This window comes from Phoenix dactylifera, chromosome 3, assembly GCF_009389715.1.
Source record: "Phoenix dactylifera cultivar Barhee BC4 chromosome 3, palm_55x_up_171113_PBpolish2nd_filt_p, whole genome shotgun sequence".
Lineage (NCBI taxonomy): Eukaryota > Viridiplantae > Streptophyta > Magnoliopsida > Arecales > Arecaceae > Phoenix > Phoenix dactylifera.
This window is the reverse complement of record NC_052394.1, coordinates 19,898,419-19,922,023: the sequence shown is the minus strand read 5'-3', so window position 1 is coordinate 19,922,023 and position 23,605 is coordinate 19,898,419. Positions and strand designations below refer to the sequence as shown.

General features: G+C 37.1%; 3 protein-coding genes across 3 annotated transcripts; 1 reads left to right on the top strand and 2 right to left on the bottom strand.

Moving 5' to 3' along the window:
* Positions 1–10,795: 10,795 nt before the first annotated feature.
* Positions 10,796–13,302, top strand: LOC103714401. The gene is made up of 4 exons (XM_008801639.3): positions 10,796–10,906; positions 11,685–11,792; positions 11,909–12,079; positions 13,043–13,302. The coding sequence occupies exons 1-4, from the start codon at positions 10,829–10,831 to the stop codon at positions 13,127–13,129; spliced, it is 444 nt and encodes a 147-aa protein (XP_008799861.2). The 5' UTR covers positions 10,796–10,828; the 3' UTR covers positions 13,130–13,302.
* A 1,555-nt stretch (positions 13,303–14,857) lies between these two features.
* LOC103714402 (BTB/POZ domain-containing protein At1g01640-like) lies at positions 14,858–17,939 on the bottom strand. Its single transcript, XM_008801641.3, has 3 exons — positions 17,641–17,939; positions 17,324–17,497; positions 14,858–15,551 (listed from the first exon to the last, which is right to left on the bottom strand). Exons 1-3 carry the CDS (start codon positions 17,815–17,817, stop codon positions 15,084–15,086), a joined length of 819 nt encoding a protein of 272 aa, XP_008799863.2. The 5' UTR covers positions 17,818–17,939; the 3' UTR covers positions 14,858–15,083.
* A 4,123-nt stretch (positions 17,940–22,062) lies between these two features.
* Positions 22,063–23,137, bottom strand: LOC103714403. The gene is made up of 3 exons (XM_008801642.4): positions 22,900–23,137; positions 22,553–22,646; positions 22,063–22,453 (listed from the first exon to the last, which is right to left on the bottom strand). The coding sequence occupies exons 1-3, from the start codon at positions 22,946–22,948 to the stop codon at positions 22,336–22,338; spliced, it is 261 nt and encodes an 86-aa protein (XP_008799864.2). The 5' UTR covers positions 22,949–23,137; the 3' UTR covers positions 22,063–22,335.
* Between the last annotated feature and the right edge of the window lie 468 nt (positions 23,138–23,605).

Genomic DNA, 23,605 nt, shown 5'->3' with positions numbered 1-23,605 from the left:
AACTTTTGGGCTGGTAGGCTATGACGTGCAGTTTCTTTTCCTAGAGAGCACTTATCTTAGAATCTTGTTGGCATCTCTTTACACTCGCTGCCCTGGCTGGAAATGGCATATGTTGGAAATGACATATGTTTTCTAGGGTCCGGATGGCGCCTACGATTGCATGTGTGGTGAGATTACATGTGTGGTGTAAAACTCTTCCTCGTAAATTTCTATAAATACAACCTTGCACCTATGATTACATGTGTGGCGAGACTTCAACATACATCGAACTTTTTTTTTCTATCAATCCTTGCTGCAATAAGGAGTGGAGAGCGGGTGGAAATAAAATGCAAACCAAAGAGTTACTCTGGAAGGGGAGTCTTAGGATCAACTTCCCATGTACATAGGGAGCCAAGGAAAACCCATCTAATTCAGAGTATGTCAAATGTGTAATCTATTTTTTCAATGTAAAATGGATGGTTATTCTTATTCTTTGTTATCTTTATAGTGATTCTATTTGGAATAAATGAGAACTTTAAGGAGAATTCCTTTGATTCTTTTCAGTACTCTGCTAATTATCTAAGATCTATCCGATGCAGATGTTACAGACTCGCTGTTGGCATGAAGATCCTGTTTTGGTTTTTTGGTTATTTAGTAAATTCATAGGCAAGCTGAAATGCTTTTATTTGTTTTCATGCTCTATTATTGATTGCAGGGATTAAAAGATATGGAAAACAGAAAATAAGAAAACTCATTTTACTTTTTGGGACTAAGAAATTGCACGGCCATTCGGAGGTAACTAAACTCATTTACCCTTTTTTTTGCAAAATATGGAAGATCATTACATGTAAAAAAATGATTATTAGTAATCATCTTATACATCAAAGAACATACTAAAAACAATTGATGAAATAAAAGATTGAGAAGAAAGCTCTTTGGCTGGTTTTCTGGTCTTGCTGCCATTTTTCTACCCCTCTGGCTGATTCCGGTGTTTCGTGCAACTTTTGGGCTGGTAGGCTATAGCGTGCAGTTTCTCTTCCTAGAGAGCACTCATCTTAGAATCCTGCTGGCATCTCTTTACATTTGCTGCTCTGGCTGGAAATGGCATATGTTGGATCAACGCTACGTGCTACATCATCTGCATCCAAAATTTTCCTTCTGATAGCCGTGTTGCAGTTGGGCTATCCACAAGCTATGTTGGTTTGAGTGCTAAGATCTACGCTGTTGTGGCGGATGTGATCTTCCAACCGCAGCCCAATCATGATGCCAAGACATATCTCCTCCTCAATGCCATTGTACCTATATTAGCTAGTCTCTTAGTTGCACCATTTCTTCGGGAGATGGAGACCAAAAATAAGGCAAGATAAATTTGTGGGTTCATGGTGATGTTTGCCATAACATTGGCAACTGGAATTTGTGCAGTTGTTGGCGGCATTAGGTCTGAATCAAGAGAGCTTGCGATAAGCCTAGGAATGCTTTTGATTGCGCCTTTGGTGGTCCCTTTGGCTATGAAGTATAGAGAAGGCAAAGAAGAGTTATGGTGGAATGGAGGGAGAGGGGAGTAAATGATATTACTGTAGATGAGGTTGAAAATGATATTACTGTAGAAGAGTTATGGTGCACCGGGGGTAGACCCGGAAACATAAGCACATAAACTCCAAAGGTTGTGTCATTGATGGATCGATCTTATTAGATGAAATAAAAGATTAAGAAGAAAGCTCTTTGGCTGGTTTTCTGGTCTTGCTGCCATTTTTCTACCCCTTTGTCTGGTTCTGGTGATTGGTGCAACTTTTGGGCTGGTAGGCTATGATGTGCAGTTTCTTTTCCTAGAAAGCACTCATCTTAGAATCCTACTGGCATCTCTTTACACTCGCTGTCCTAGCTGGAAATGACATATGTTGGAAATGATAAATGTTTTCTAGGGTACAGATGGCGCCTACGATTGCATGTGTGGTGAGATTACATGTGTGGTGTAAAACTCTTCCTCGTAAATCTCTATAATACAACCTTGCACCTACGATTACATGTGTGGTGAGACTTCAACATACATCGAACTTTCTTTTTCTATCAATCCTTGCTGCAATAAGGAGTGGAGGGCCAGTGGAAATAAAATGCAAACCGAAGAGTTACTCTGGAAGGGCAGTCTTAGGATCAACTTCCCATGTACATAGGGAGCCAAGGAAAACCCATCTAATTCAGAGTATGTCAAATGTGTATTCTTTTTTTTCAATGTAAAATGGATGGCTATTTTTATTCTTTGTTATCTTTATAGTGATTCTATTTGGAATAAATGAGAACTTTAAGAAGAATTCCTTTGATTCTTTCCAGTACTCTGCTAATTATCTAAGATCTATCCGATGCAGATGTTACAGACTGGCTGTTGGCATGAAGATCCTGTTTTGGCTGTTTGGTTATTTAGTAAATTCATTGGCAAGCTGAAATGCTTTTATTTGTTTTCATGCTCTATTTCTGACTCTCTTTTTTCCTAATTTCTAGTTAAATAAATGTATTGATTGCAGGGATTAAAAGATATGGAAAACAGAAAATAAGAAAACTCATTTCACTTTTTGGGACTAAGAAATTGCACGGCCATTCGGAGGTAACTAAACTCATTTACCCTTTTTTTTGCAAAATATGGAAGATCATTACATGTAAAAAAAAAGACTGATTATTAGTAATCATCTTATACATCAAAGAACATACTAAAAACAATTGATGAAATAAAAGATTAAGAAGAAAGCTCTTTGGCTGGTTTTCTGGTCTTGCTGCCATTTTTCTACCCCTCTGGCTGGTTCCGGTGTTTCGTACAACTTTTGGGCTGGTAGTTTATGGCGTGCAGTTTCTCTTCCTAGAGAGCACTCATCTTAGAATCCTGCTGGCATCATTTACACTTGCTGCTCTGGCTGAAAATGGCATATGTTGGATCAACGCTGCGTGCTACATCATCTGCATCCAAAATTTTCCTTCTGATAGCCGTGTTACAGTTGGGCTATCCACAAGCTATGTTGGTTTGAGTGCTAAGATCTACACTGTTGTGGCAGATGTGATCTTCCAACCGCAGCTCAATCATGATGCCAAGACACATCTCCTCCTCAATGCTATTGTACCAATATTAGCTAGTCTCTTAGTTGCACCATTTCTTCGGGAGATGGAGACCAAAAATAAAGCAAGATCAAGTTGTGGGTTCATGGTGATGTTTGCCATAACATTGCCAACTGGAATTTGTGCAGTTGTTAGCGGCATTAGGTCTCAATCAAGAGAGCTTGCGATAAGCCTAGGAATGTTTTTTGACTGCGCCTTTGGTGGTCCCTTTGGCCATGAAGTATAGAGAAGGCAAAGAAGAGTTATGGTGGTTAGAAGAGTTATGGTGCACCTTGGGTAGACCCAGAAACATAAGCACATAAACTCCAAAGGTTGTGTCACTGATGGATCCATCTTATTGGATGGTCAGCATTTAAATAGATATTATGGCAACGGGGATCAAGGAGTCGTCACGAGGAATCTAGAGAACAATAGAATAGGAATTCTTGATGCTGGTCTTTGTTTTAAGATCTAAGCTAAAGTAGTCACTTGTTTCCTTATAGATTTTCTCTCTCCCTCTGTATGGACGAGGATTACAAGACACCCCAACCTATTTATTGAATGCATTATAGGGTAGTCAACATATCAATATCCATGATTCAGGCCTGAAATTGGGGCCGTTTGACCCAAATCTGATAACCAAACTCAGAGTTTGGGTTAAGGCCTACCCTAACTTCCCCAATTCTATCCCACATTGTTTTCTTGGAGTGGACCAACTTTGAATTTGGCAATATTTTTTTTTCCAATAAAGCCAATTCTTACCCAAAGCTAGCTGATGCAGCCAACTTGACCTAACCCAGTTGAAGCCAACCTAACTAACCAACTCTTACCCAAAGCTAATCCACCTCGTCTGAGTTATATTTAGGTTAGAGATGGAGTTGGATTTAGTTTTATTGGGTTGATCAAGTTCTAATACAGTTAGTTTACGACTAGGTAGTTCTGAAATTGGGCGGGGTAGGGGTTAACCCTCCACTTGGCTCACTTTGCTCAAGTTGCACTTCTATTACAAGTCTGACGAAATCCAGAGCATTAGCGAAATTTTGACAAAATGGAAGTGATGGCCCTCAATTCGCAACATAGGTTTAGGAATGAAAAGAGGAATAATTTGGGTGTTCCATAATATTCTTCTTCCAAGTATGATTTTTGATTTTAAAATTTTTAGGATCGATTTGAATTTGATTTAAATACTCTTTTTTACATTTATTTGCCCATAAAACTATTTTTTTATATAATTTACTTGGGATCTTTTGCACGAATGCCTAAACATGTATGGTGGAATTATTCCCAACAATATTAATTTGCAGGGAAGTGCTATGGTCTTTTGGAACCAGGAATCAGATAAGATTTGGTCCGATGGGAAGAGAGGCCCATTAGAAAGTAAAAAGGTAAGAATGTTTATGAGGTCATTATCATAATCTAATAAAAAATATTAACTTTGGAGAGTAATGTGTCCCCTTCAATAGGAAGATTGAATGAACTTAGTTTGAATGAAGACATAAAGGGCCAAACCATCAATATGTCTAATTCATAATGTGGCCCATTAGGAAAGGAGAACTTAATGATTGTTTTGAAGATTCTAGCTATCAAATATGGCCAATCAATCAAGGAGGAATAATTGCTTAATGAAGGATTCATTGATGCATACAAATTGGCAGTTCTTTAATTTTTTTTTCTATATTTCTGTAGTTTTCATAAAATTTTTATTGGCTTTTCAAACGATTCCAGAAATTAAACAGAAAAAAATGTCGCATATTTGAATAGGCAATTATCTCCTTCAACCTTTTTGGCTGTGGTGAATATAAAGACAGTGACACTCGGTTTCTTGAGGTAAGAAATTAACACGTCACATATATAACTTTTCCCACTATAGTGAGCAACCGTGGGCTGGAACAAAAGTCCTTTAAATTTGGGCTGGGCTGAACCCAATGTTGTGCAACCTCTTCACTTACATGTTCCAGCCCACGGTCTCTGGAACCCATTTAAGCTGATATCAGGAAATGGTTCAGTTAAGCAGGATGCTGGTCAGGCTTGGTGAGCAGTGGAAACTTTTTCTATCCTACGAGTCATGAAATCTAATTAATTTCTTGATAAAATCAGTTAATAAACATGTTTTATTTTAGATTCATCTAGCCAAACCTCTTTGATCCCTCATCATACATCCATATATTGGAGAGCGATCGCCCGAAGGTAGGACATATCATGTAGGTGGCATGCATAATCTACATGTGCTAATCTATCACTCACCATATATCGATCGATACAATAATACTGCTGGTTGGTGATTTAATCGAAATTAAAGATGCTCGAGATGATTCTAAAGCAACATGTTTATCCTAGTTCTTAAACAAAGAAAAAAGCATGCAGCCCAGAAGCCAAACATGTTTTTAATTAATGGTTACTGCCGGAACAAGGCTTTCAAATTCCGACATCCCCGGTGATATTGAGGAGAGAAAAGAGAGGCTATGGTGCATGCAAAACCTACTAATCAAGCCCTGATGTCCTGAAAACTTCAAGCAGAACACCTCAGCAAGAAGGCTACAGACAAAACCATGAGTGCATGGGTGGCTTCTTGTGTGGCAATGATCACAAGTTAGGGCAATTGCATGTGAATAGAAGGGTACGTGATTTGGCCCTGTGGCCTGAGGACAGTGCCCGAGAGGCACTGGACCAGCAATGAACGGACGCATCAAAACCCCATGACCAAATGGAAGAAGAAACAAAGACTACCCATACATGGATGCCCCCCCATCTCTCATGAGTTGTCATGCGTTCTAAGGTCACGAGATGGCTGCAGGACCTTTTTTTACTTTATTCCCCCTGTGGCTGCTAGCCAAGAAGTGAGCTAATATTGGGATTTTTAATTCATGTACTTGGCCAGTACCCGACGGAATCTGGTTAACATCTCCAACAGAAGGTCCAAAACATGGGATTTTAGCTGTCAGAGGGCACGAATTCTGGAGGGAGAAGTTATGCCAGCGTCTACAAACACACAAACTTGATTCACCACAACTTTCGATCATCCAGGTTCATCCATGACTCAAGACCATTGAATTCACAATTCAATGCAAAAAAATAATTTAACAATATGCAAATATATTTAGAAAATATTAATCATGCATGGCTAGCTTGCTGCATGCCTTGATTAATTTAATCAAGACGAACAATATTTTGAGCTGATGTGTTGAGCCTTGAGGCACGTATAAGGTGGCATTGGCCGATGATAATAGATGTGCATGTGCATGCCACCGATATTAAGATAGAAGACTACCTGATGAATCTGATGAACAAAATAACACATAAATCTCTGAAAGTAAAAAAAGCTATGGTGAATCTATGTGTAGCTTCACTTAGCATTTTTCATATAACATGTTGGCCAATCATCTTTTATGTGCAAGGGTTATACATGTTGATGTGATGATGCATGGTTAGATCCTAGAAGCAGTTTTTTTTTTTTTTTGGCTGAAATCATGATTTACTTTCGAAAATCACTTCTGGAACCTAATGGTCGCAACCCTTCCTCCACATAGGAGGACGTTCTGAGTTAAAACTTTGTGGCATTATTTTTCAAATACTTGATGAAGGTAATGTTTCTAAATGATGCTTCCGTTTTATTCTCAAAGAAATGAAAAGTAAAAAAAGAAAATGTCACCTATAGTTCTCTTTCGGTTGGTCACTTCATATACGGAATTTATGACTGGGTATGGCATTCCTCTTTATTTTGTGCGTCGTATACACCATACATAGGGCAGCCCTTGCAGCACTTCAACATCACAATATATCGTGATATAGCGAGGAATGATGGAGTACAAAGTAAATAATTAACGACTTCTTTGTAGAAAAGCATCGCGGAGCTGCCGAATATGTTCAAGTTTGGACCTAAAAGGTCGACAACTTTTGAGCTGTCCTTGCGATATGGTCCAATGCAAAACAGTGCAGAGTTTGGATTGAGAGCTAGTCAGGTAGCTAGCGTGGCGACACCTACAGTTACCACCAACTATTGTATTTGTTATTGATGTGGGCCTTTTCCTATTGTTTTTTTTTTTAATTTTCATTCTTTTTCTTTGACTAGAAGAGGGAATGCCACCTTGATTTCTTTTCATTATTTTTGAAAGTGAAAGCTCTTCCTTGTGCAAGTTGCTTAGCAATAGAGGTAGCAATCTACTCTGCTAGCTCTATCAGATATCTGATTCGACCTAATTTTAATAGAATGAATTTTACTCGATCCACAATGGATCCAGAATGGGTTTGGATACGGTAAAATCCATGTCGAATCCGATCCAAAAATATAAAACTCTTCACAAATTTCTTTTTCGAGGTTTAAAAAAAAAAAGTTGATTTGTATGTCAAAAAAAAGATTTTTGCAACTTTATCCGGTCGGACTCGTCCAATCCGTGCCATCTAATTCTACCTGCAGACTACGTTCCCTAAGAATGAATTAATGCTCTTTCAAATATAAATTACAGTATTTAAAAAAATCAATCGGGATAAATTGTCGCATTCTATATATAAATGAGATTGGTCAGCAAGCTTGGCTGTTTAATTATTCTATGGCATGAAAAAAAGTTTGCTATAGTAAGTATATATAGATCTTGTGAGCTATTTTATCCTTACATCACGCCAGGTTGGCTCCATAAACTTGTCGACAATATTGCCTCTGTTCATAATATTTTTTTGAGCGTTGCTTCTCAGCACCACTCTCCTCCTTGCTGAGAGCACCGGTCTCTCGTGGTAATTTGACATTGGAGTGCATAGGGATTGACAAGGAGGCCCTGCATGGTAGCTTATCAATCACTCTGCTCTGATGTTTTTAGCAGGAAATGGATAAGTACAGTGAAGCTTTTTTTTTTCTTTTCCCCCTTAGTTCTTTTCTAGGAATCCATCTGATGCGAATGAAAAGATTAGGAGACTCTTACTAGTCACTCTCAAAAAGTCGATGATGTTCTCACGTACAGTGTCATATAAACATGCATGCATGTAGACATTTGCACATAAAATTATCCACTAGTTAATTTTGTATATATATATATATGTGTGTGTGTGTGTGTGTGTGTGTGTGTGTGTGTGTTAAGCAATGTTCATGGTTATAAGTGATTGGATATAATGATGGATGTTGATATGGCATAAAATAAACCGGATGATGGGGTACAATTGGATTCGTCTAGCTCACAACCAATCTGGCAATCGGGATACACTCTTCGACTTCTTGATATAATCGGGCTATGTCAACTCCGATTGATCTAAAAGTCAGGCTGAGCAAACCAAAAGCAGCCAACTTTCATGATCACACATCATACGATGCACCAAATAAAGTCTCATAGCTCGGTTAGATAATAATTCAGCTCGACAGCCATCCCAAACCACCCAAAGCCCTCTTATCTCAGGCAACGGTCCTACCGCTTTGTATGGATCGATGCGCACTTCTTCCACTGCACCTAAGAGTTAAGCCTACGATAATGACCTTGAAGTCAATTACATATGATAATATTGTGTAGAGAACGAATAGTGTATGACATGCCAAACTTTTTTAAGTGTGCATTTTTATTTCTTTTCTAATGATTCCTTCTGGTTTTTGTAATTTCGTTGCATATTTATTTAGCTGTTCTTTTCCTGTCTTCTCTTAATTTGATTCTCCACCAAGCCCGAGTCATCATTCTAAGCTGACGAATTTGTGAGGATGCCCGTGAGGGAAATTTGGAGGCATTCACGATTTGCATCTATAAAGAGGATCCTCAAATCACGCGTTTGCGTTAACCACACGAACCCATTGCGATGCCCAAACAACCTCTATTTTGACGCTTTCGAAGGTGCCCCTTTCACGAGCTGCAGCGTAGATTCCTCCATAAACCTACGTCCCTCTCCGCGTTACCCCACCATCCCTTGAGTCCAACGGCATTTCGAATTGATATCTTGTTGCTTTTAATTCGCTCTCCTGCTCACTTGCTTGACCGGGGTACATCGATCCCCTTCACATTTTTTCATGAACAGAAAAACCAGATGAATTGCCACCTTACCTTTCAAAAAGAAAAGAAAAAAGCATCCTTATTAGCAAATAAAATCTCTTAATATTGCTATTTCTACCCTCTCTCTCTCTCTCTCTCTCTCTCGCTAATCCAATTGTCGTTTTTTTTTTCTTTAAGTTTTGGTAACAGCCTCCATCATTTAGAAATAATAGCAACATTTTTTTTTTGATGATAAGGGAGGCAGGAACCACCCGGCTTTTATTGAATTGAAATGGGATTCTGTGATTAATTATTTACTAGGTGATCTTTACAATGGACAAAGAGACAGATAGATTTAAAGAGAGATGGCAGGATTTTAGCATGCATCCAACCGTGATAAGATCAAATTATTGTTCTTATATTGATCTTTTAACTACAGTGGTTGTTGGTTATCCACTACTTCTCTGTCGAAATTGCTCCCAAATGATCTCCTATAATCTCTCATCTCAATCATAAACCTAATTGTGAGTTGCATTCTCCTCCTCAAGTTGTGAACCGAGACAAAATTCTGCGTTTAAGAGGAATTCCCACTATATTATTATAAAAAACAGAAAATTGCGATAGAAAACTCGAACTTAATTTAGTCTTTCAACAATAGTTTGATCTCCAATCAAACATCAACACATCTTTTAAGATAATGAGACATTTCACTTAACAAATATATTTGGTTCATTTGTTAATGAAACCAACAAAGATGTGATAAACTAGTGAAATTGTGCATGGGCTGTTATGACTAATGCAAGCTATTTTGTTCCTGGTGATGGTATTTATTAACTCTTTGGAGCGTTCGAATTTTATATATGATTAGTAGTAACAAGCTGCCATTGATTGGACCGTCTGTTGATGATGCAAACAATCCAAGAATTTAGCACTCAAATGGGAATACGAAACCTTAAGGTGGTGGCTCGCTTTTTCCGTGTGCTCCTTTGTTGTTTCTCTAGAGCAGGAGAATATCTGATGCCATAAAATAATAACGAATTAGCTTATGCCATCCTATAGTTCCATCGAGCTAAGCTGCACCAACTATCGCCTAAAAAGCTTATATTTGGAGTGTATCCATTTTTCCCCATTACACTAGGATAAAATAAGGAAGATGATAGAAAGACAGCCGTGTTGATTACTTCTAACTCATAAATATATAGAAAAAGACTTGTCCATTCATCTCTCACAGTGCCTTGCACCTAGCATCCGAAGCAACACTAATCTAATCATTTTTTCAAAAAAAAAATCATAATCCATTTTCCCAAGCATTACCATTAAATATTAATGTGCGGCTAGCTCGGTACAATCATCAATTCAATAAATAAGAAGAATGCATCGATTGGAAGTGAAAATTTATCTATATCACCCTTCACAATAGCTCAATGGATTCAATTGGATCTTCTCAACCTCTCTCAAAAAGAGAGACAAATTATATAAATAAAACAATGCCATAGCTAATGCTTCTTCTCACGTGATTTTTAGTCATCCATGTTTCATGCACATGCATTACGTGTTCTTGTAATTAATGGCAGCATACTTCTGCACAATTTTTGACAAAAAAAATTGTAAATAAAAAATATATTTTTGGATTATAGATATCTTAGCTTTTATTTAGGACATAAAACAGCTCTAGGCCATTTCCATAAGTTTGCTGTACTGCACCAAGGGTAGTTCGGTAATTTCATGCACTAAATCATCACCAAGAAAAGCCACACTCTGGGTGGCAGCGAGTTATATAGATGTGAGACCTCCGTCTAAACAGTAGAGAAGGAGAGAGAGAGAGAGAGATGGTCTCAAGGGAGCAGAAGAAAGCTGCTCTGCATGGGAAGCTGCAGCTCCTTCGTTCTGTTACTAATTCCCATGCGGTAATTTACTTAAATTTCTGAAGCTCTTTGCCCTTTGCTGGAGTTGTTCTCTTTCTTCTTTTATTCTAATAGCTATATTTGGTTTTGTAGTTTTACTTGGGAATAATTGAAACCTCCTCCTCCTCCTCCTCCTTCTTCATCATCGTCTTCTAGCATGCTGTTTACCTCCCCCCAGCCTCCCAAAAAAAAAAAGAATCGGGTGTGCTGTGTTTCCACATGAAGATGCATGATTTCCTTTCTAATACTTTCACCAAAAAAAGATTTCCTTTCTAATACTCGATTATCTATATTTGATTCCTTAATTGCATATTTCTATCATTTTTTTGTACACCGTCTTCTATATATACTAAAAGTCCATACACTTCTAGAAATCTTTTTTGCCAACAAACTCATCCTGATGCTATTCCTTTTCCCACCCTGGTCCCTGTCCTTAAGCATCTGATTATTTATCTATCAATTTATGCAAATAATGATTAGCTCTTAAATTAGAAAACATGAAATATTTAGAAACTTCACTATTCAAAACCAGTCTTTGGAAACGACCATTCTCTTTTAAACTGTAATATGATAGTCCTTCCACAGTTGTATATAGTTGCTTCTCTTTGTCGTCCAGGAGATGTTAATTACTGCGTAATAGTCAATCGCACAGTTAAACTTCGGGAATTGCCACACTGGCAAGGACTTCATCAATTTATCAACAAAATTCATGCCTAATGTTATTGTAAAATTATGTCTTAATAATCCCAGTTCTTTCTTCTTTTCTCATTTGATCTTACAGCTTAGCAGAACTTCTATCATAGCAGATGCATCAAAATATATTCAAGAGTTGAAGGAAAAGGTTGGTGCAGTTGCACGGGATTTGGCACAAGCTAACTCCTTGCCTGCGGTACATTTCGATGTCATAGCCAATAATTCTTTATCTTATATATGATCGGTTTGCTTTATGGACTTAAATTCGTTAATTCTTCGCATGCTTTGGCCTCCATCTACATCTTATACCAGGTTACAGTTGAAACAATGGAAAAGGGTTTCCTTATCAATGTATTCTTAGAGAGGAGCTCCCCGGGTTTGCTTGTCTCTATTCTGGAGGCCTTTGAGGATCTGGGCCTTGATGTGCTCGATGCTGATGTTTCTTGCACCAATACATTTCGCCTGGAAGCAGTTGGAGGAGAAGTAAGAAAAAAAAAATTAACTAAGTCTCTTCAAGAAAAACATAGATATATGTAACACGTATCTTGTTTTCCACAGCATGTAAATTAAGATCATGGACTAGTGGGTTTTCTTGCATCGCATATTTGGCTAATACTTTTTTTAAAAAAAACAATAAGCCTATAATATGCTTAAATAGATATCCTTAAATGTCCCATGCATTATGTGCATGTGCTTCATGTATGTTTAGTCTTACTGCCTTTGATGATGGTTTATGTGTACTTTAGGCATGCATCCATGTGTCAAAGAATACATTTGATCCTTTCATTACTTAGTTTCTCATCAACATCCATTATTGATTAACTTTTTTGTCTCTAAACACTTTATAAAGGTAAGACAACACAAGGTAGATTTCCTTAAGGTCTACATGAAATTAGTTAGATGCATGGAGAAATATATATAGTACTCTCTTCTCTTATGCTACTGTCTCTCTAGATATATTGTCAGTATGCAATATTAGGTTGGGTCGGTTAATTAGCAGCCACGTCCCTGGGAACAGTGCTCTAGGTTTTTTTTTCTTACACATAGTCAGAGTTCGTCCTGTCTAGATCTAGAGCTTAATCTGTTTGACCGGTAGGTGGTCAGGGGTGTTCGCCTTCCCCCATGCATGCATCATGGACACACATATTATGAAATAATCTTCACATAAACATCGTATTAATCATCATCATGAATCCAATGCACAAAAGCATGATGGAGCATGAATGCAACCAGTGTTGCATGCTTACACAGTCATATACATACATACATACATATATGTACGTATGTATGCATATGCTTCCATGCATTTATATCATAGGCATAAGCCTAGAAATATACAAGCATGCGCAATTGAGTTTCAATGGTTGCTTATCTGAAGCATAAAGATGCATGGAAACGTAATTCTCTTGTATGTCTGTAAATATTCAATCTTGAAAATTTTTGCAGCATCAAACTGAGAGCATGGATGCTCAGGTGGTGAGGCAAGCAGTGCTGCAAGCCATCGAGAAATGCAGAGAAAGTGAAGAGAAGTAATGACATTAGAAGACTTCTGACCTTCTGTCACAAGCGCAAGCTTGCTTTTGGTTAGTTGTGGATTTGGAAGATTACTTTAATGAAGATAGTTGCTTCTCTCTTTGGTTAAATGGGTATAAGGATATGGATAAGTGACAAATTACATAAATAAAATCTTAAAATTCGAATAGTTTTGTTCTTGGAATCCTTGGTTTGACTTGAGCATCATGAAAAGCATGGAAAGTGCCTCCATCAGGTGAATTTAGAGATGAATCATCTCCAAAAGAAAATAAAAACTAAGAGAGAAAGTGAATACATAGATTCCTTCACCATCCACACTGCAATTCATATTTATGATGTCCAAGAAAAGTGGTCTGATCATGAAAGATTGTTTTTCTAGCACCAATTTTCCAACAGTCGTAAAAAATGGAATGTGAGGAATCGTTCGGTTGTGTAATATCAGTCATCGAGTCCCATCCGGTCTATTTGGCTGAGATCTTTTATTCTCCTCCAGCATGCATTCTGGATGATGTAGATTTTGCATAAGAAACACACTTAATTATTGATTTTGCAAAAAAATATTGGAGTTCTTTTTGACGCAAATTCACTTTTCTAATTACATCATAATTTTCATCTATGTTTGGTCCTTCCCTTCTCTTTCATAACTTTTCTCCACAAACTCTTGCTTCTTCCCTCATTAATCTCTTCATTTCTTCGTTACATATGCTTATACAATCTAAGTGAGTGCATCGCCACTTTTAGATTTCAATTTGTGCAAAAGCAACACTTCAATGAACTCATTCCTTATCCTAATCTTTCTATTTCCTAGCACACTAACTATGGGCTCTCCTTATTGGTGCATTTGCTTTGTGATTGTGCCTCTCTACTACTCAATGTGTGATGATTGCAAAACAAGCTAAAAGCCTTTCTCAATTCGTTTACCTAGCTATAATTATATTATATATTTTTGTTTATTGGTTCATAAATGTGATGATATATCCATTATTATTAATGGAAATGGCAACAATCTCCAAACATAGATCTTGAGACCTTATATCATCTTTATTTCCACTAGAATCACATTTTGCATACCCTGTCCTAGACTCTTAGTATTTCTAGCTTACATTTATCATACTAACTTAACAATCTTTCTTGTTTCCATGTCGTAATTAGTCTTCTTTTCTTCCCTCAAGCTTTTGGATGTGGTCGATCATCATGGACAACGGAGATTACTGATTAACCATTGGATGTACATAGGTACAGCACCATGTTAGTGTCAAACAATTTAATTTTTATCAAGTCTTCCAATAATATTGTTTGAGAAAAATAGTGAGGATATACCATAGTGAAGGAATGAAAAACAGAAAAGGCAAGAGGAAAATGAAACGAAAAAGAAGGACGGAGAGGAAATGGCAAGAGAACAATCCGGTCCTATATATCATATAGGCAAATAGCTCATATACACTCGGATGGATCTCACAAATAGCGCAGAGTACATCCATACTCGGATATATACTCCTATCTTCCTTGAAATTAAATGCACAAAAGTCTCAGTTCAGATAGTACTGGTATGTTAATTTTATCAACTACGTGTTTGGGGCTGCAACTGCATGTGCTTGTGGATGACCAAATGAGTGTTTTGGATAGCGGATTAAGAAAAACTTTCAGATTTTTAGAAAAGTAAGAAGTGCTTAGTAATGGATTGTAATCGTCTAAAAGTACTAACCAGTGATGATCAACATCTTTTGCTATGTTTTAAATCTTATCTATGGTTTTAATTCTTTTTTTTTGAAAAAAAAAAGAAAGAAAATTTCAATACACAGCTTCTTCATGTAATTGGGCGAGCATTCGTCACTCATTTCGCTGTAGTAATATGCATTCATGTCCACAATGGAACATATTCCCCACTGATTTGATCTTCTATCATGTGGTCGTTTAAACATCAAATAGGCTTCAACTTAAAAATTTCTCCAACTCAATTGGACGTCCCATGTTCTTTTTTATCCTTCATCTCCCTGAGAAAAGCCCTTGTGATCTCCACACAAAGACGAGCATTCTTCAGAGCAAATTCATCGTATCTCGTGGAGAACACAACATCCTCCACATGCCTGACAACTGAGTTCATGGCGTGATCCTTCAACATTCTATTGGAACAAACCTCTGAAACCTCGAGGATATCAAGCGCATTTGATGAGTCCATGGAGTCTAGTATCTGATGCTCACAGACCTTTCTGAGGAAGGGGATGTCATACTTATCCGCTGCTACTAACATGGAATATAGGTGTTTGTCTGCACTCCCCTTGGGCAAACAACCGGCGTAGAGGAACTCCAGGAGGCATTTGAGCTCGTCATGGCTGAGCTCCGAGAGAGAGATGGTATCCTCTGCTGGGGCTTTGCATACATCTGAGCCTAGCATTGTCCTGAAGATTTCGGACTTTGTAGCCTGCAGCACAAGAGGAAACCATGAGAGGGGGATCACAGTTACTAGGAGACAGTTCAACTAAACTGAATTATTAGGAGGAGCGGTGACTCTGTAATTTAATGTTTTTTTTTTTTTTGCTTTGTGACATTCTATCTAATTTTTTAATTTCTTAGTGTACTTAATAGTCTCTTAGTTTAAGTCCAGCTTTATGGTGAAAAAAAAGAAGAGAAAAGCCAACCCAAGGGTTTTATGGTGTATTTTTTAAGTTTCTCTTTGAAAAAAAAGAAGAGAGTAATGAGAGCTTGGTAAGAGAAATTCTTTGAACAGATTTTTGTGTTAAAAAAAGAAGATTATAAAAAAAAATATATCTTCTTAGTTGCTACTTTTCTACATATTTGTAAGTTATATTTTCAGTTTTTCATGGTTAAAGTGAAATGTTTTTTGAAGTGGATTTGAGTCTATTTTGTGTCTCATTGTTTAGCTCTATTTTCATTGTTATTAACATCTATTTTGCTCCAACAAACTGGAGTAAATGCTCAGTGGTTGCACCCTTCCACTATAAAGAATGATGTTATGCATTCGATTTTGCTTTAAAAAAAATATAGTTTTACAATTTTTAAAGTAAAAAAAATATTTTTTAAAAAAATATATATTTGATAATATTGTGTGAGAAGCAATTTCTAAGAAGAAAGGTCAAAATAAATTTTTTTTCTAAAAAAAACTAGCTTTGGTCTTCTCTTTTTCTTTCTTTTTATAAAGTATTAATATTGTGTGAGAAGTATTTTCTAAGAAGAAAAGTCAAAATATTTTTTTTTTCAAAAAAAAAACTAGTTTCACTTTTGTTTTTTTCTTTCTTTTTACAAAGTACAACCAATGCTTTCTCTCTCAAGAGTTAGAGCTATGTTCTTGATGTTCTTATTATCACTCTCCCTATAAAAGAAAAAGAAAAATTAAAGAAGATCAGGCAATTGGCCAAGTATATTGAGAAATTATTTTTTACACCATGCGCACCACATCAATGGTGCACCACAGAAACAACCGAGACAAGATGATGGGGTGGCAATTTAAAACAAGTGCATGATGTTTGGGATTCATAGGAACCGAGACATCTTGTGATTACTTCAATTGAACTAGTCTAAGCACTTGGATATTGGAGGTCTCGCCCCTGTCACATTTAAGCTGGCACTGGCATTTGGAATGCAGAAGCTAGTGTAAATCTCAGTATTATGTTCCAACTAGTCATGATATGCAGGGCCTTATATATATCTTCTATTACGTCTAAAGGCACCTGGGTCTATTCGAAGCATTGCAGAGTGGTTGAAACTTGATATTGATATTATAGTAATTAAACCCCTAACTATATATATACTCTTGGGCGTACCACAACTGGTTCAACCTTGATGAGGAATGATTACATATAAACCCCTTTAGAACTTGATTATTTTAGTCAAGTCCCTCAACATTTATACCCATTTATCATAAAAGATTGTACGACGGGCAGATCTTATGTGTTATGGATTGGGCTATAGCGGGCCCTGGGTGATCCTGGCCCTCTATAGCCCACCACTTCAGGCCCCATCAATTCCTCCCATAAAATCTGGTGGTTTGAAATTGATTCACACAATACATTTCACAAGAGTGGGAAGCCTTAATGAGATGATTCAACAGTCTCTCACAAACTCTAATTCAATGACAAAAGTCTTTTGGAGGAATACCATCGCCAAGGGTGAGACCACCAGAGTGGGTAGTTTTTTGATCATCTAATGTACGAGGTAATGGCTCTGAGAACTCACCAGCAGAGCTCTATGGGCAGCTATAGGAGCCCCCGTGCCTGGTTTCACCATAATGTCCGTGTGGATCCCATCCCTCAACGCCAACACAAGACCATCCAGAAAGCTCAACTTCTCATTCAGTTCTTCCCCCTTCTCCTTTATCTTCTTCACATGCTTGAAAGCATCTAATAACCCCTATAAAATTCCAACAATTTGATCACTTTTGCACTCGAACAGTCAACAATTTATTTTTCTTTAAAGAAGTAAACACCTGCATCTTCTGTGCATGTATTCATAAAGTTCGATCGATAAAATTTAAGAGAGACAACAGAGCTTACCTGGGATATGTTGGGTTTCAAGCCATGAGAATTTTTAGGAATGCCGGCATCTTGATTGCCGTCTAGCTCCTTGGAGAAAGCCATCAAGCCTTTGGCTCCCTCATAGCAGCTGGAGCAGATGGAGTTCCTTGGAGGCTTGAAAAAAGAGGCCGTGGCACCACAGATGCAGCAGTCCATTGTTGCCTGCTCTTCTCTTCTGCTGTTTCATGAGAAGTTCAAGAGATTGAACACCTCTACTCTGTGCGTATATGTGCCTAGAGGTGTCATAAATTCCATTGTTCTCCAGTTTATGGTGGGTACCAACTGGTTTAGAATCTTTTTAGCTTGAGTAGATGAGAAGGCTCCCCTTCAACCATATCCATGGAAGAACGAAATACCGATATTGTCCTTAACCTTTCAAATCAATGCCATGAACAAAAACTATATGATGTGGCCCGACCCAGCCCAGAAGGAGAAGAAAATTGTATAAGAACTTTTGGTCAGATTTGCATTAGCTCGGCACCCCTTCCTTGAGGACTTGCCCTTGGAGGATGGTCTGATGTGGTGATGGTCCTTGATCACCTATCAAAATGTGTGAAAATACAATCTTGAAGTCCATGCTTATGCGTGGTGAAGGCGATCATACTTTTTCTTGCATCTTGATGCGCCAGTGTTGTATTCAACAAAATCTGCTTTTTGATGAGGATTACTAAATCTTTATATGCATGTATAAATATAACCTTAATTGCAGGGTCTTGCAACTTGCAAGTAGTGGCCACTAGCCTACATTAGGTGGGAAGATGTGTGTCAATAACTACAATACTTGATGCAGGTGCATGGACGTCATACAACTTGCATGCCATTTTCAGAGTATTAAATGGCCGAATTTAGAAAAGTTATTAACATAAAAGTTTCAGGTCTCTTTCTCTTCTTTCCAACAAGCAACATTAAAATTCGAGTTATGTTGGAAAGTTATAGGTATTTTAAGAGACATGTGTCTTTTGACCTTTTAAATTCCCTAAGAGAATTTAGTTTTGGCTTTGATGTCTTTTATTGTGTGAGTTACCCATATTAAGGTGACTCTTGACCTTTCATTTTCTTTTGTCTTTTTATGTTACCCATGACTTGCCTATAAATAGTCATGAATTGTAATGAGAAGGCATCCAAGTATTTGAATGAAAGTTATCTTCCTCCTTGCACAAGAAATTTATCTTGTCTTTTCTCCCACTTCCATTGGATTACAAATTGATCCAAGCGGTATCAATACTCATCTAATTGATAAGTTCTAATCTCCTCGATGACTAAAGTTGATCATAGGTTAGGTCTCGGGTCTTAACTATATTTATTTTTAATCAAGCTTCAAGCTAGGGCACATTTAAACTGTAGCACGTATATGCACATGCCGGACCCACGATCAGCTCTATCCATGACCAATATTTGAAATTGCTTGCTGCTTATCTTAGTTTTTAGTTTGCTTGTATACATTAAGAGCCTCTTTGGTAGCATTCTTGTCGGATCCAACGATATCGGGAAGGCCCGATCCATTTGAATGAAGAATCTGAAGGGCACTTTGGACTTTTTCTATGTTAAGCGAACAAGATCCCCAATAGTTGATTAATGATACAAATGGTAAGGGCTGATGGGCAGAATAATTAAACCAAAAAGGTGAGAGGGACTTTCCAACCCAAAGCCATGAAGAATAATGATACCATCTTTCCTCTCACACAACCAGGATGTGTAAATTATGAACAACATGGAGAGGGTAATGACTGTTAGAAGAACATTGGTTTTGGTTGTGTACAGGGGACTACCTACCCCTGTTCATTGTCCAACCAAACTATAGTTGGTATACAAGGATTGTAAAATATATTCAACTTATCAATTGAAAAAAAGAAACCAGCCTATGGTTGCCAGGTTTTGATCACAATGTATGTGGAGCCCACTGAAGGAACTTGACAACAAGGCAGACCCTAACTACCTCAAGATAATGAGATATCCAAAGAGCGACTCTGCAACCACCTCCACTGTATGATATTGGTGATCGTATGATTTGGTGAGAGGATTCCATCTTTAGATGACCGAGTCTGTCCATAGAAAATACAAGAATGAGACCATATAATAGAAGAATAAATATTTTCTTGATGAATATAATGAAAAATAAATTATAAGTGGAATATATTTAATCATTATCGGCCATTCTATGACACGTAATTCTTCCAATCACTTCAATTGCAGCAGCAATGCTGACTGGAACGTAATTTTTTTAAAAAATTTCGCATGTCAAATTTAAATAGAACTCGGCAAAAAATAAATAAAAAAAAAAGATTTTTCTGCATTTTCTAAAATAATTAAGAAATTTCTATATGGAACAAAAATATTATCTAAAATAATTAAGAAGCAAGCTTCTGGAAATTATTATTTCCTCTAAGAAATTTCCAACCAAACAGCTTCAAATATTTTTTTCCTCTTAAGTTTTATTCTAAAGAAATTAAGAAGAGTCTAATGCCTGGTGACATTTCTAAGGCTTCAAATATTTATGTTTTTTCTAAAATAATTTTTTAAAAATTAAGAAGAGTCTAGTGCCTGTCCGGAAAGTTTGTCCACGAAAAAAAAAAGTAAAATGAGAATGAAATAAATTAAGTAGGAACCGATACGGATCAAAAATTTGAAAAACAAAGATTATTTTCTCTTTTAGATAAGATGATAAATTATAAATAGATATTACATTTGATTCATGATTTCTGTCAATTACAAGCGAAGGACGATAATGGAAATGATATTCAATATTTCGGCATTCCCGCCGGTGGGAATTTTTTCAGAAGCATTATTTGATATTTCTAACGGCTTCAAATATTACTTGGTGATATCTCTAAATGGATAGCTTCAAATATTTTCTAAAATTCCAAGTCACTAAAATAATTCGTGTATTTCCTAAAATAATTTCTACGTGAGGACTATAAATGTATGTGTTTCTATTGCTACATTTTTCTAAAATAATTTTAAATATTTCTACACATATTTTTAACATATTTAGAAAATTTTAACATATATAGATATGTTTAGCATTCTTAGATAATTTTAACATATCTAGATAATTGTTTTTTAAAAAATGTTCTGGATATTTAAGATAAATTTTCTACAATTTTTCTTCTAATTTTCATGTACTGTGAAGAGGGATTGAGTTTTTTTCTCTCCTTTTCTTTTAATAGGTATAGAGATAAGAATCCATAATGTAAGAGATTTCATCATTAGACGCATCTTAGAGCTTGGTGTTCATGATAGAACAGCTTCTGCATACAAAAAATAGGAATCCATAACCTCTTATGGAATTTAATCTAGTGGAGTTGCCCTGGTGAGCTTACAGACTTTTTTTCAGGTCTGGTCCGAGTTAGTTACGATGTGGGTTATGAGCAATCCTAAACCAACAATTTAAGTTTCAGACCCAATATGACCAACAAATCACCAACCTCCAACTTAGCCTAACTCGAATAAGCTAATTTTATCAAGTTGAGTTAGATTGATTGAGAACGGCACCAGTCACTGACCCACTGTTTGTCCAAGGCAAAATTTATTGTAATTACCAAGATAATTAGTAAATGATATATAATGCCTGATAGCCGCGACTGTTTATAAACTCCATGATCCAACTCAAAAATCATCAGATTCGAATCTGATTCATAGTTGAATCACTCATTGAATCATCTCACATTGGATCAATTATAAACTCGACAAGAATCAATAAACTAACTCAATCAAATTTGTAAAATTATCCTTATAGAAAATTCACTTAAATTTACATGAATTATTTTATATTTTTATACTTATTTTTTATAATTACTTTATATTGATCTGAAATTATGCTATATATTTTTTTCTTATAAATTATAAATAGAAACAAAATTATATTTATGTTAAATATATATCTTTTATATACATTTATTATATATCCATATAACATTCTATATTTATATTGATTAAATATTATATTATGAAATATTTTTTTATGACTGGTGAAGTTATTTGTCTGAGGGTGAACTGATTTTCCGTTTTCTAATACAATAATTTGAACAAACATGGCATGATACTTAGAGAATTCATTCCCCGCATCACTGCCAACTATGACCGCTTGTTTCTATATGCCCCATTCATCAAATATTCATTTCCGTGCACCGCTATAAAAATAAGCGGCCATGAATGACAACCTTGTAGGACATAATTTCTCCATCTAGTTTTACAAGCGAGTAAGAATCCCTCCACCAAAATTTTTTCTAAGAGAAGCGAGCAAACTGCCATTTCCCAATTCATATAAGCAGCTACAATTCTTTCAGGGATATCAATAACTATTCTCTATCTACCCTTTGATGGCCGAGGAATTAGCACAAATTATCCATTTTATACCCAATCTACAAGTAGAAAACGATATTACCATTTTTTTTCAAACACTGATCACAGAAGCATCATAGGATCGATTCCATTTGAAATTTATTTAGTCACACTAGTCTAAGTCTCTTAAGCTCAAAGAAAGAAGGTCGCACTGTAAAGAGAATCTCATAAGCTCAAAATTACATAGCAACGTTCACATTAAGTACAAGTGGACCAGATGTGAGCAGAAGATCAAGTTTTACCCCCCTACGCTACCAGAAACAACTCACTGCCCACTCTTATCGCCACCTTCAACAGAGCGACAGATACACCGTACAACACCATAAAAATCATCTAAACCAGGGCGGTGGGAGAAACTTTTTCGTCATCATCGGCGGCAAGGTTGTCGTCGTAGTAGTGCAGCAGCGCCGCGCCGGAGAGCACCGCCAGCGTCAAAGCCTGGGCATGCATCCTATAATAATCCACCAGACCAGACTCTGCTTATATTGAAATCCCAAACTTGGAGCCATCAAACTAATTAACACACAGTAGCTGGCCAAATGCTTGTTACCTGGCGTGTATAAGCCGAAGGCTGGGCTTGATAAGTGGAGCCCTCTTCCGTGTGTAAGCCAGGGAGGCTCCAATGGCAGAAGCCCAGAACGCTCCTGAAAAAAAAAATTTAAGAGCATTCACCTTAAAACACACAGCTTTGAAGCAGATCATACACCTTACATAGTTGAGAGCATGGTCATAAGTTCGGTGTTCATCAACAAAAAACGTGATGAGCTTATTACAAGTTTTTAAAAATGGACAACTAAAATTAGAATAGAAAAAAATACTGCCAACTGTATATATTATCATCAGTTTGTACCAAATAGAGGAAGTGGTTCAAAAAGAAGCGGTTTTAGGGGTACTTACCCACGCTAGTGAGCTTGTGCTCAGCAACCCAAGTCTGCAAGGAGCTCATCTTCCACCTCTTGGAGTCTCACAAAACAAAGGCTTGGAAAACAGATTGCAATCCCTGTAGGCCGTGAGATGAGGGAGTTCTGAGTGGGAGAGTGGGCGTCGACGCTTTCCTTATAAGGCTGGGTGTGCCCCCTGGTTTCAGTTGCAAACCTGGGAACAGAGACAGAAACCACCGGCTGCCTTTTGTTTCATCGTTTCCGGCTTTTGCCTTTCCCGGGGTGCGGGTAAAAACCGAGGGAGTCGCCGGAAAGTTGGTGAGATTTTTCTAGTTGATTCAAATGGTTTGTCTGAGGCTGTGCCGCTGGTTCCGAGCTCTGATGACCAGAAAGGGTGCGAGACAGCCTTTGCATGTGGAGGTCCCATTGTTTTGCGGCAACGAACCCACTGGCTTGCCAAACTTATGGGCAGAAGGCATGGGTCTCAGAGACGCATGTCGTTTTCCTTCGCTTTATTTGGATGCGGCTATTTATTTTGGAGTGGCCCGGGTTTCGGGAAGAGGGCTCGTAGCTTTTTTTTTGTTAAGCCCGGTACTATTGGTCTAGTATCTAGCAACTTAAATATTTATTTGTCCATAACTTCTTAAGGTATCTCACTTTCATGTTAATAATTGAAAAAGGAAGAATAGACACAAAAGTTGCATCATGCTGTGTTAACACAT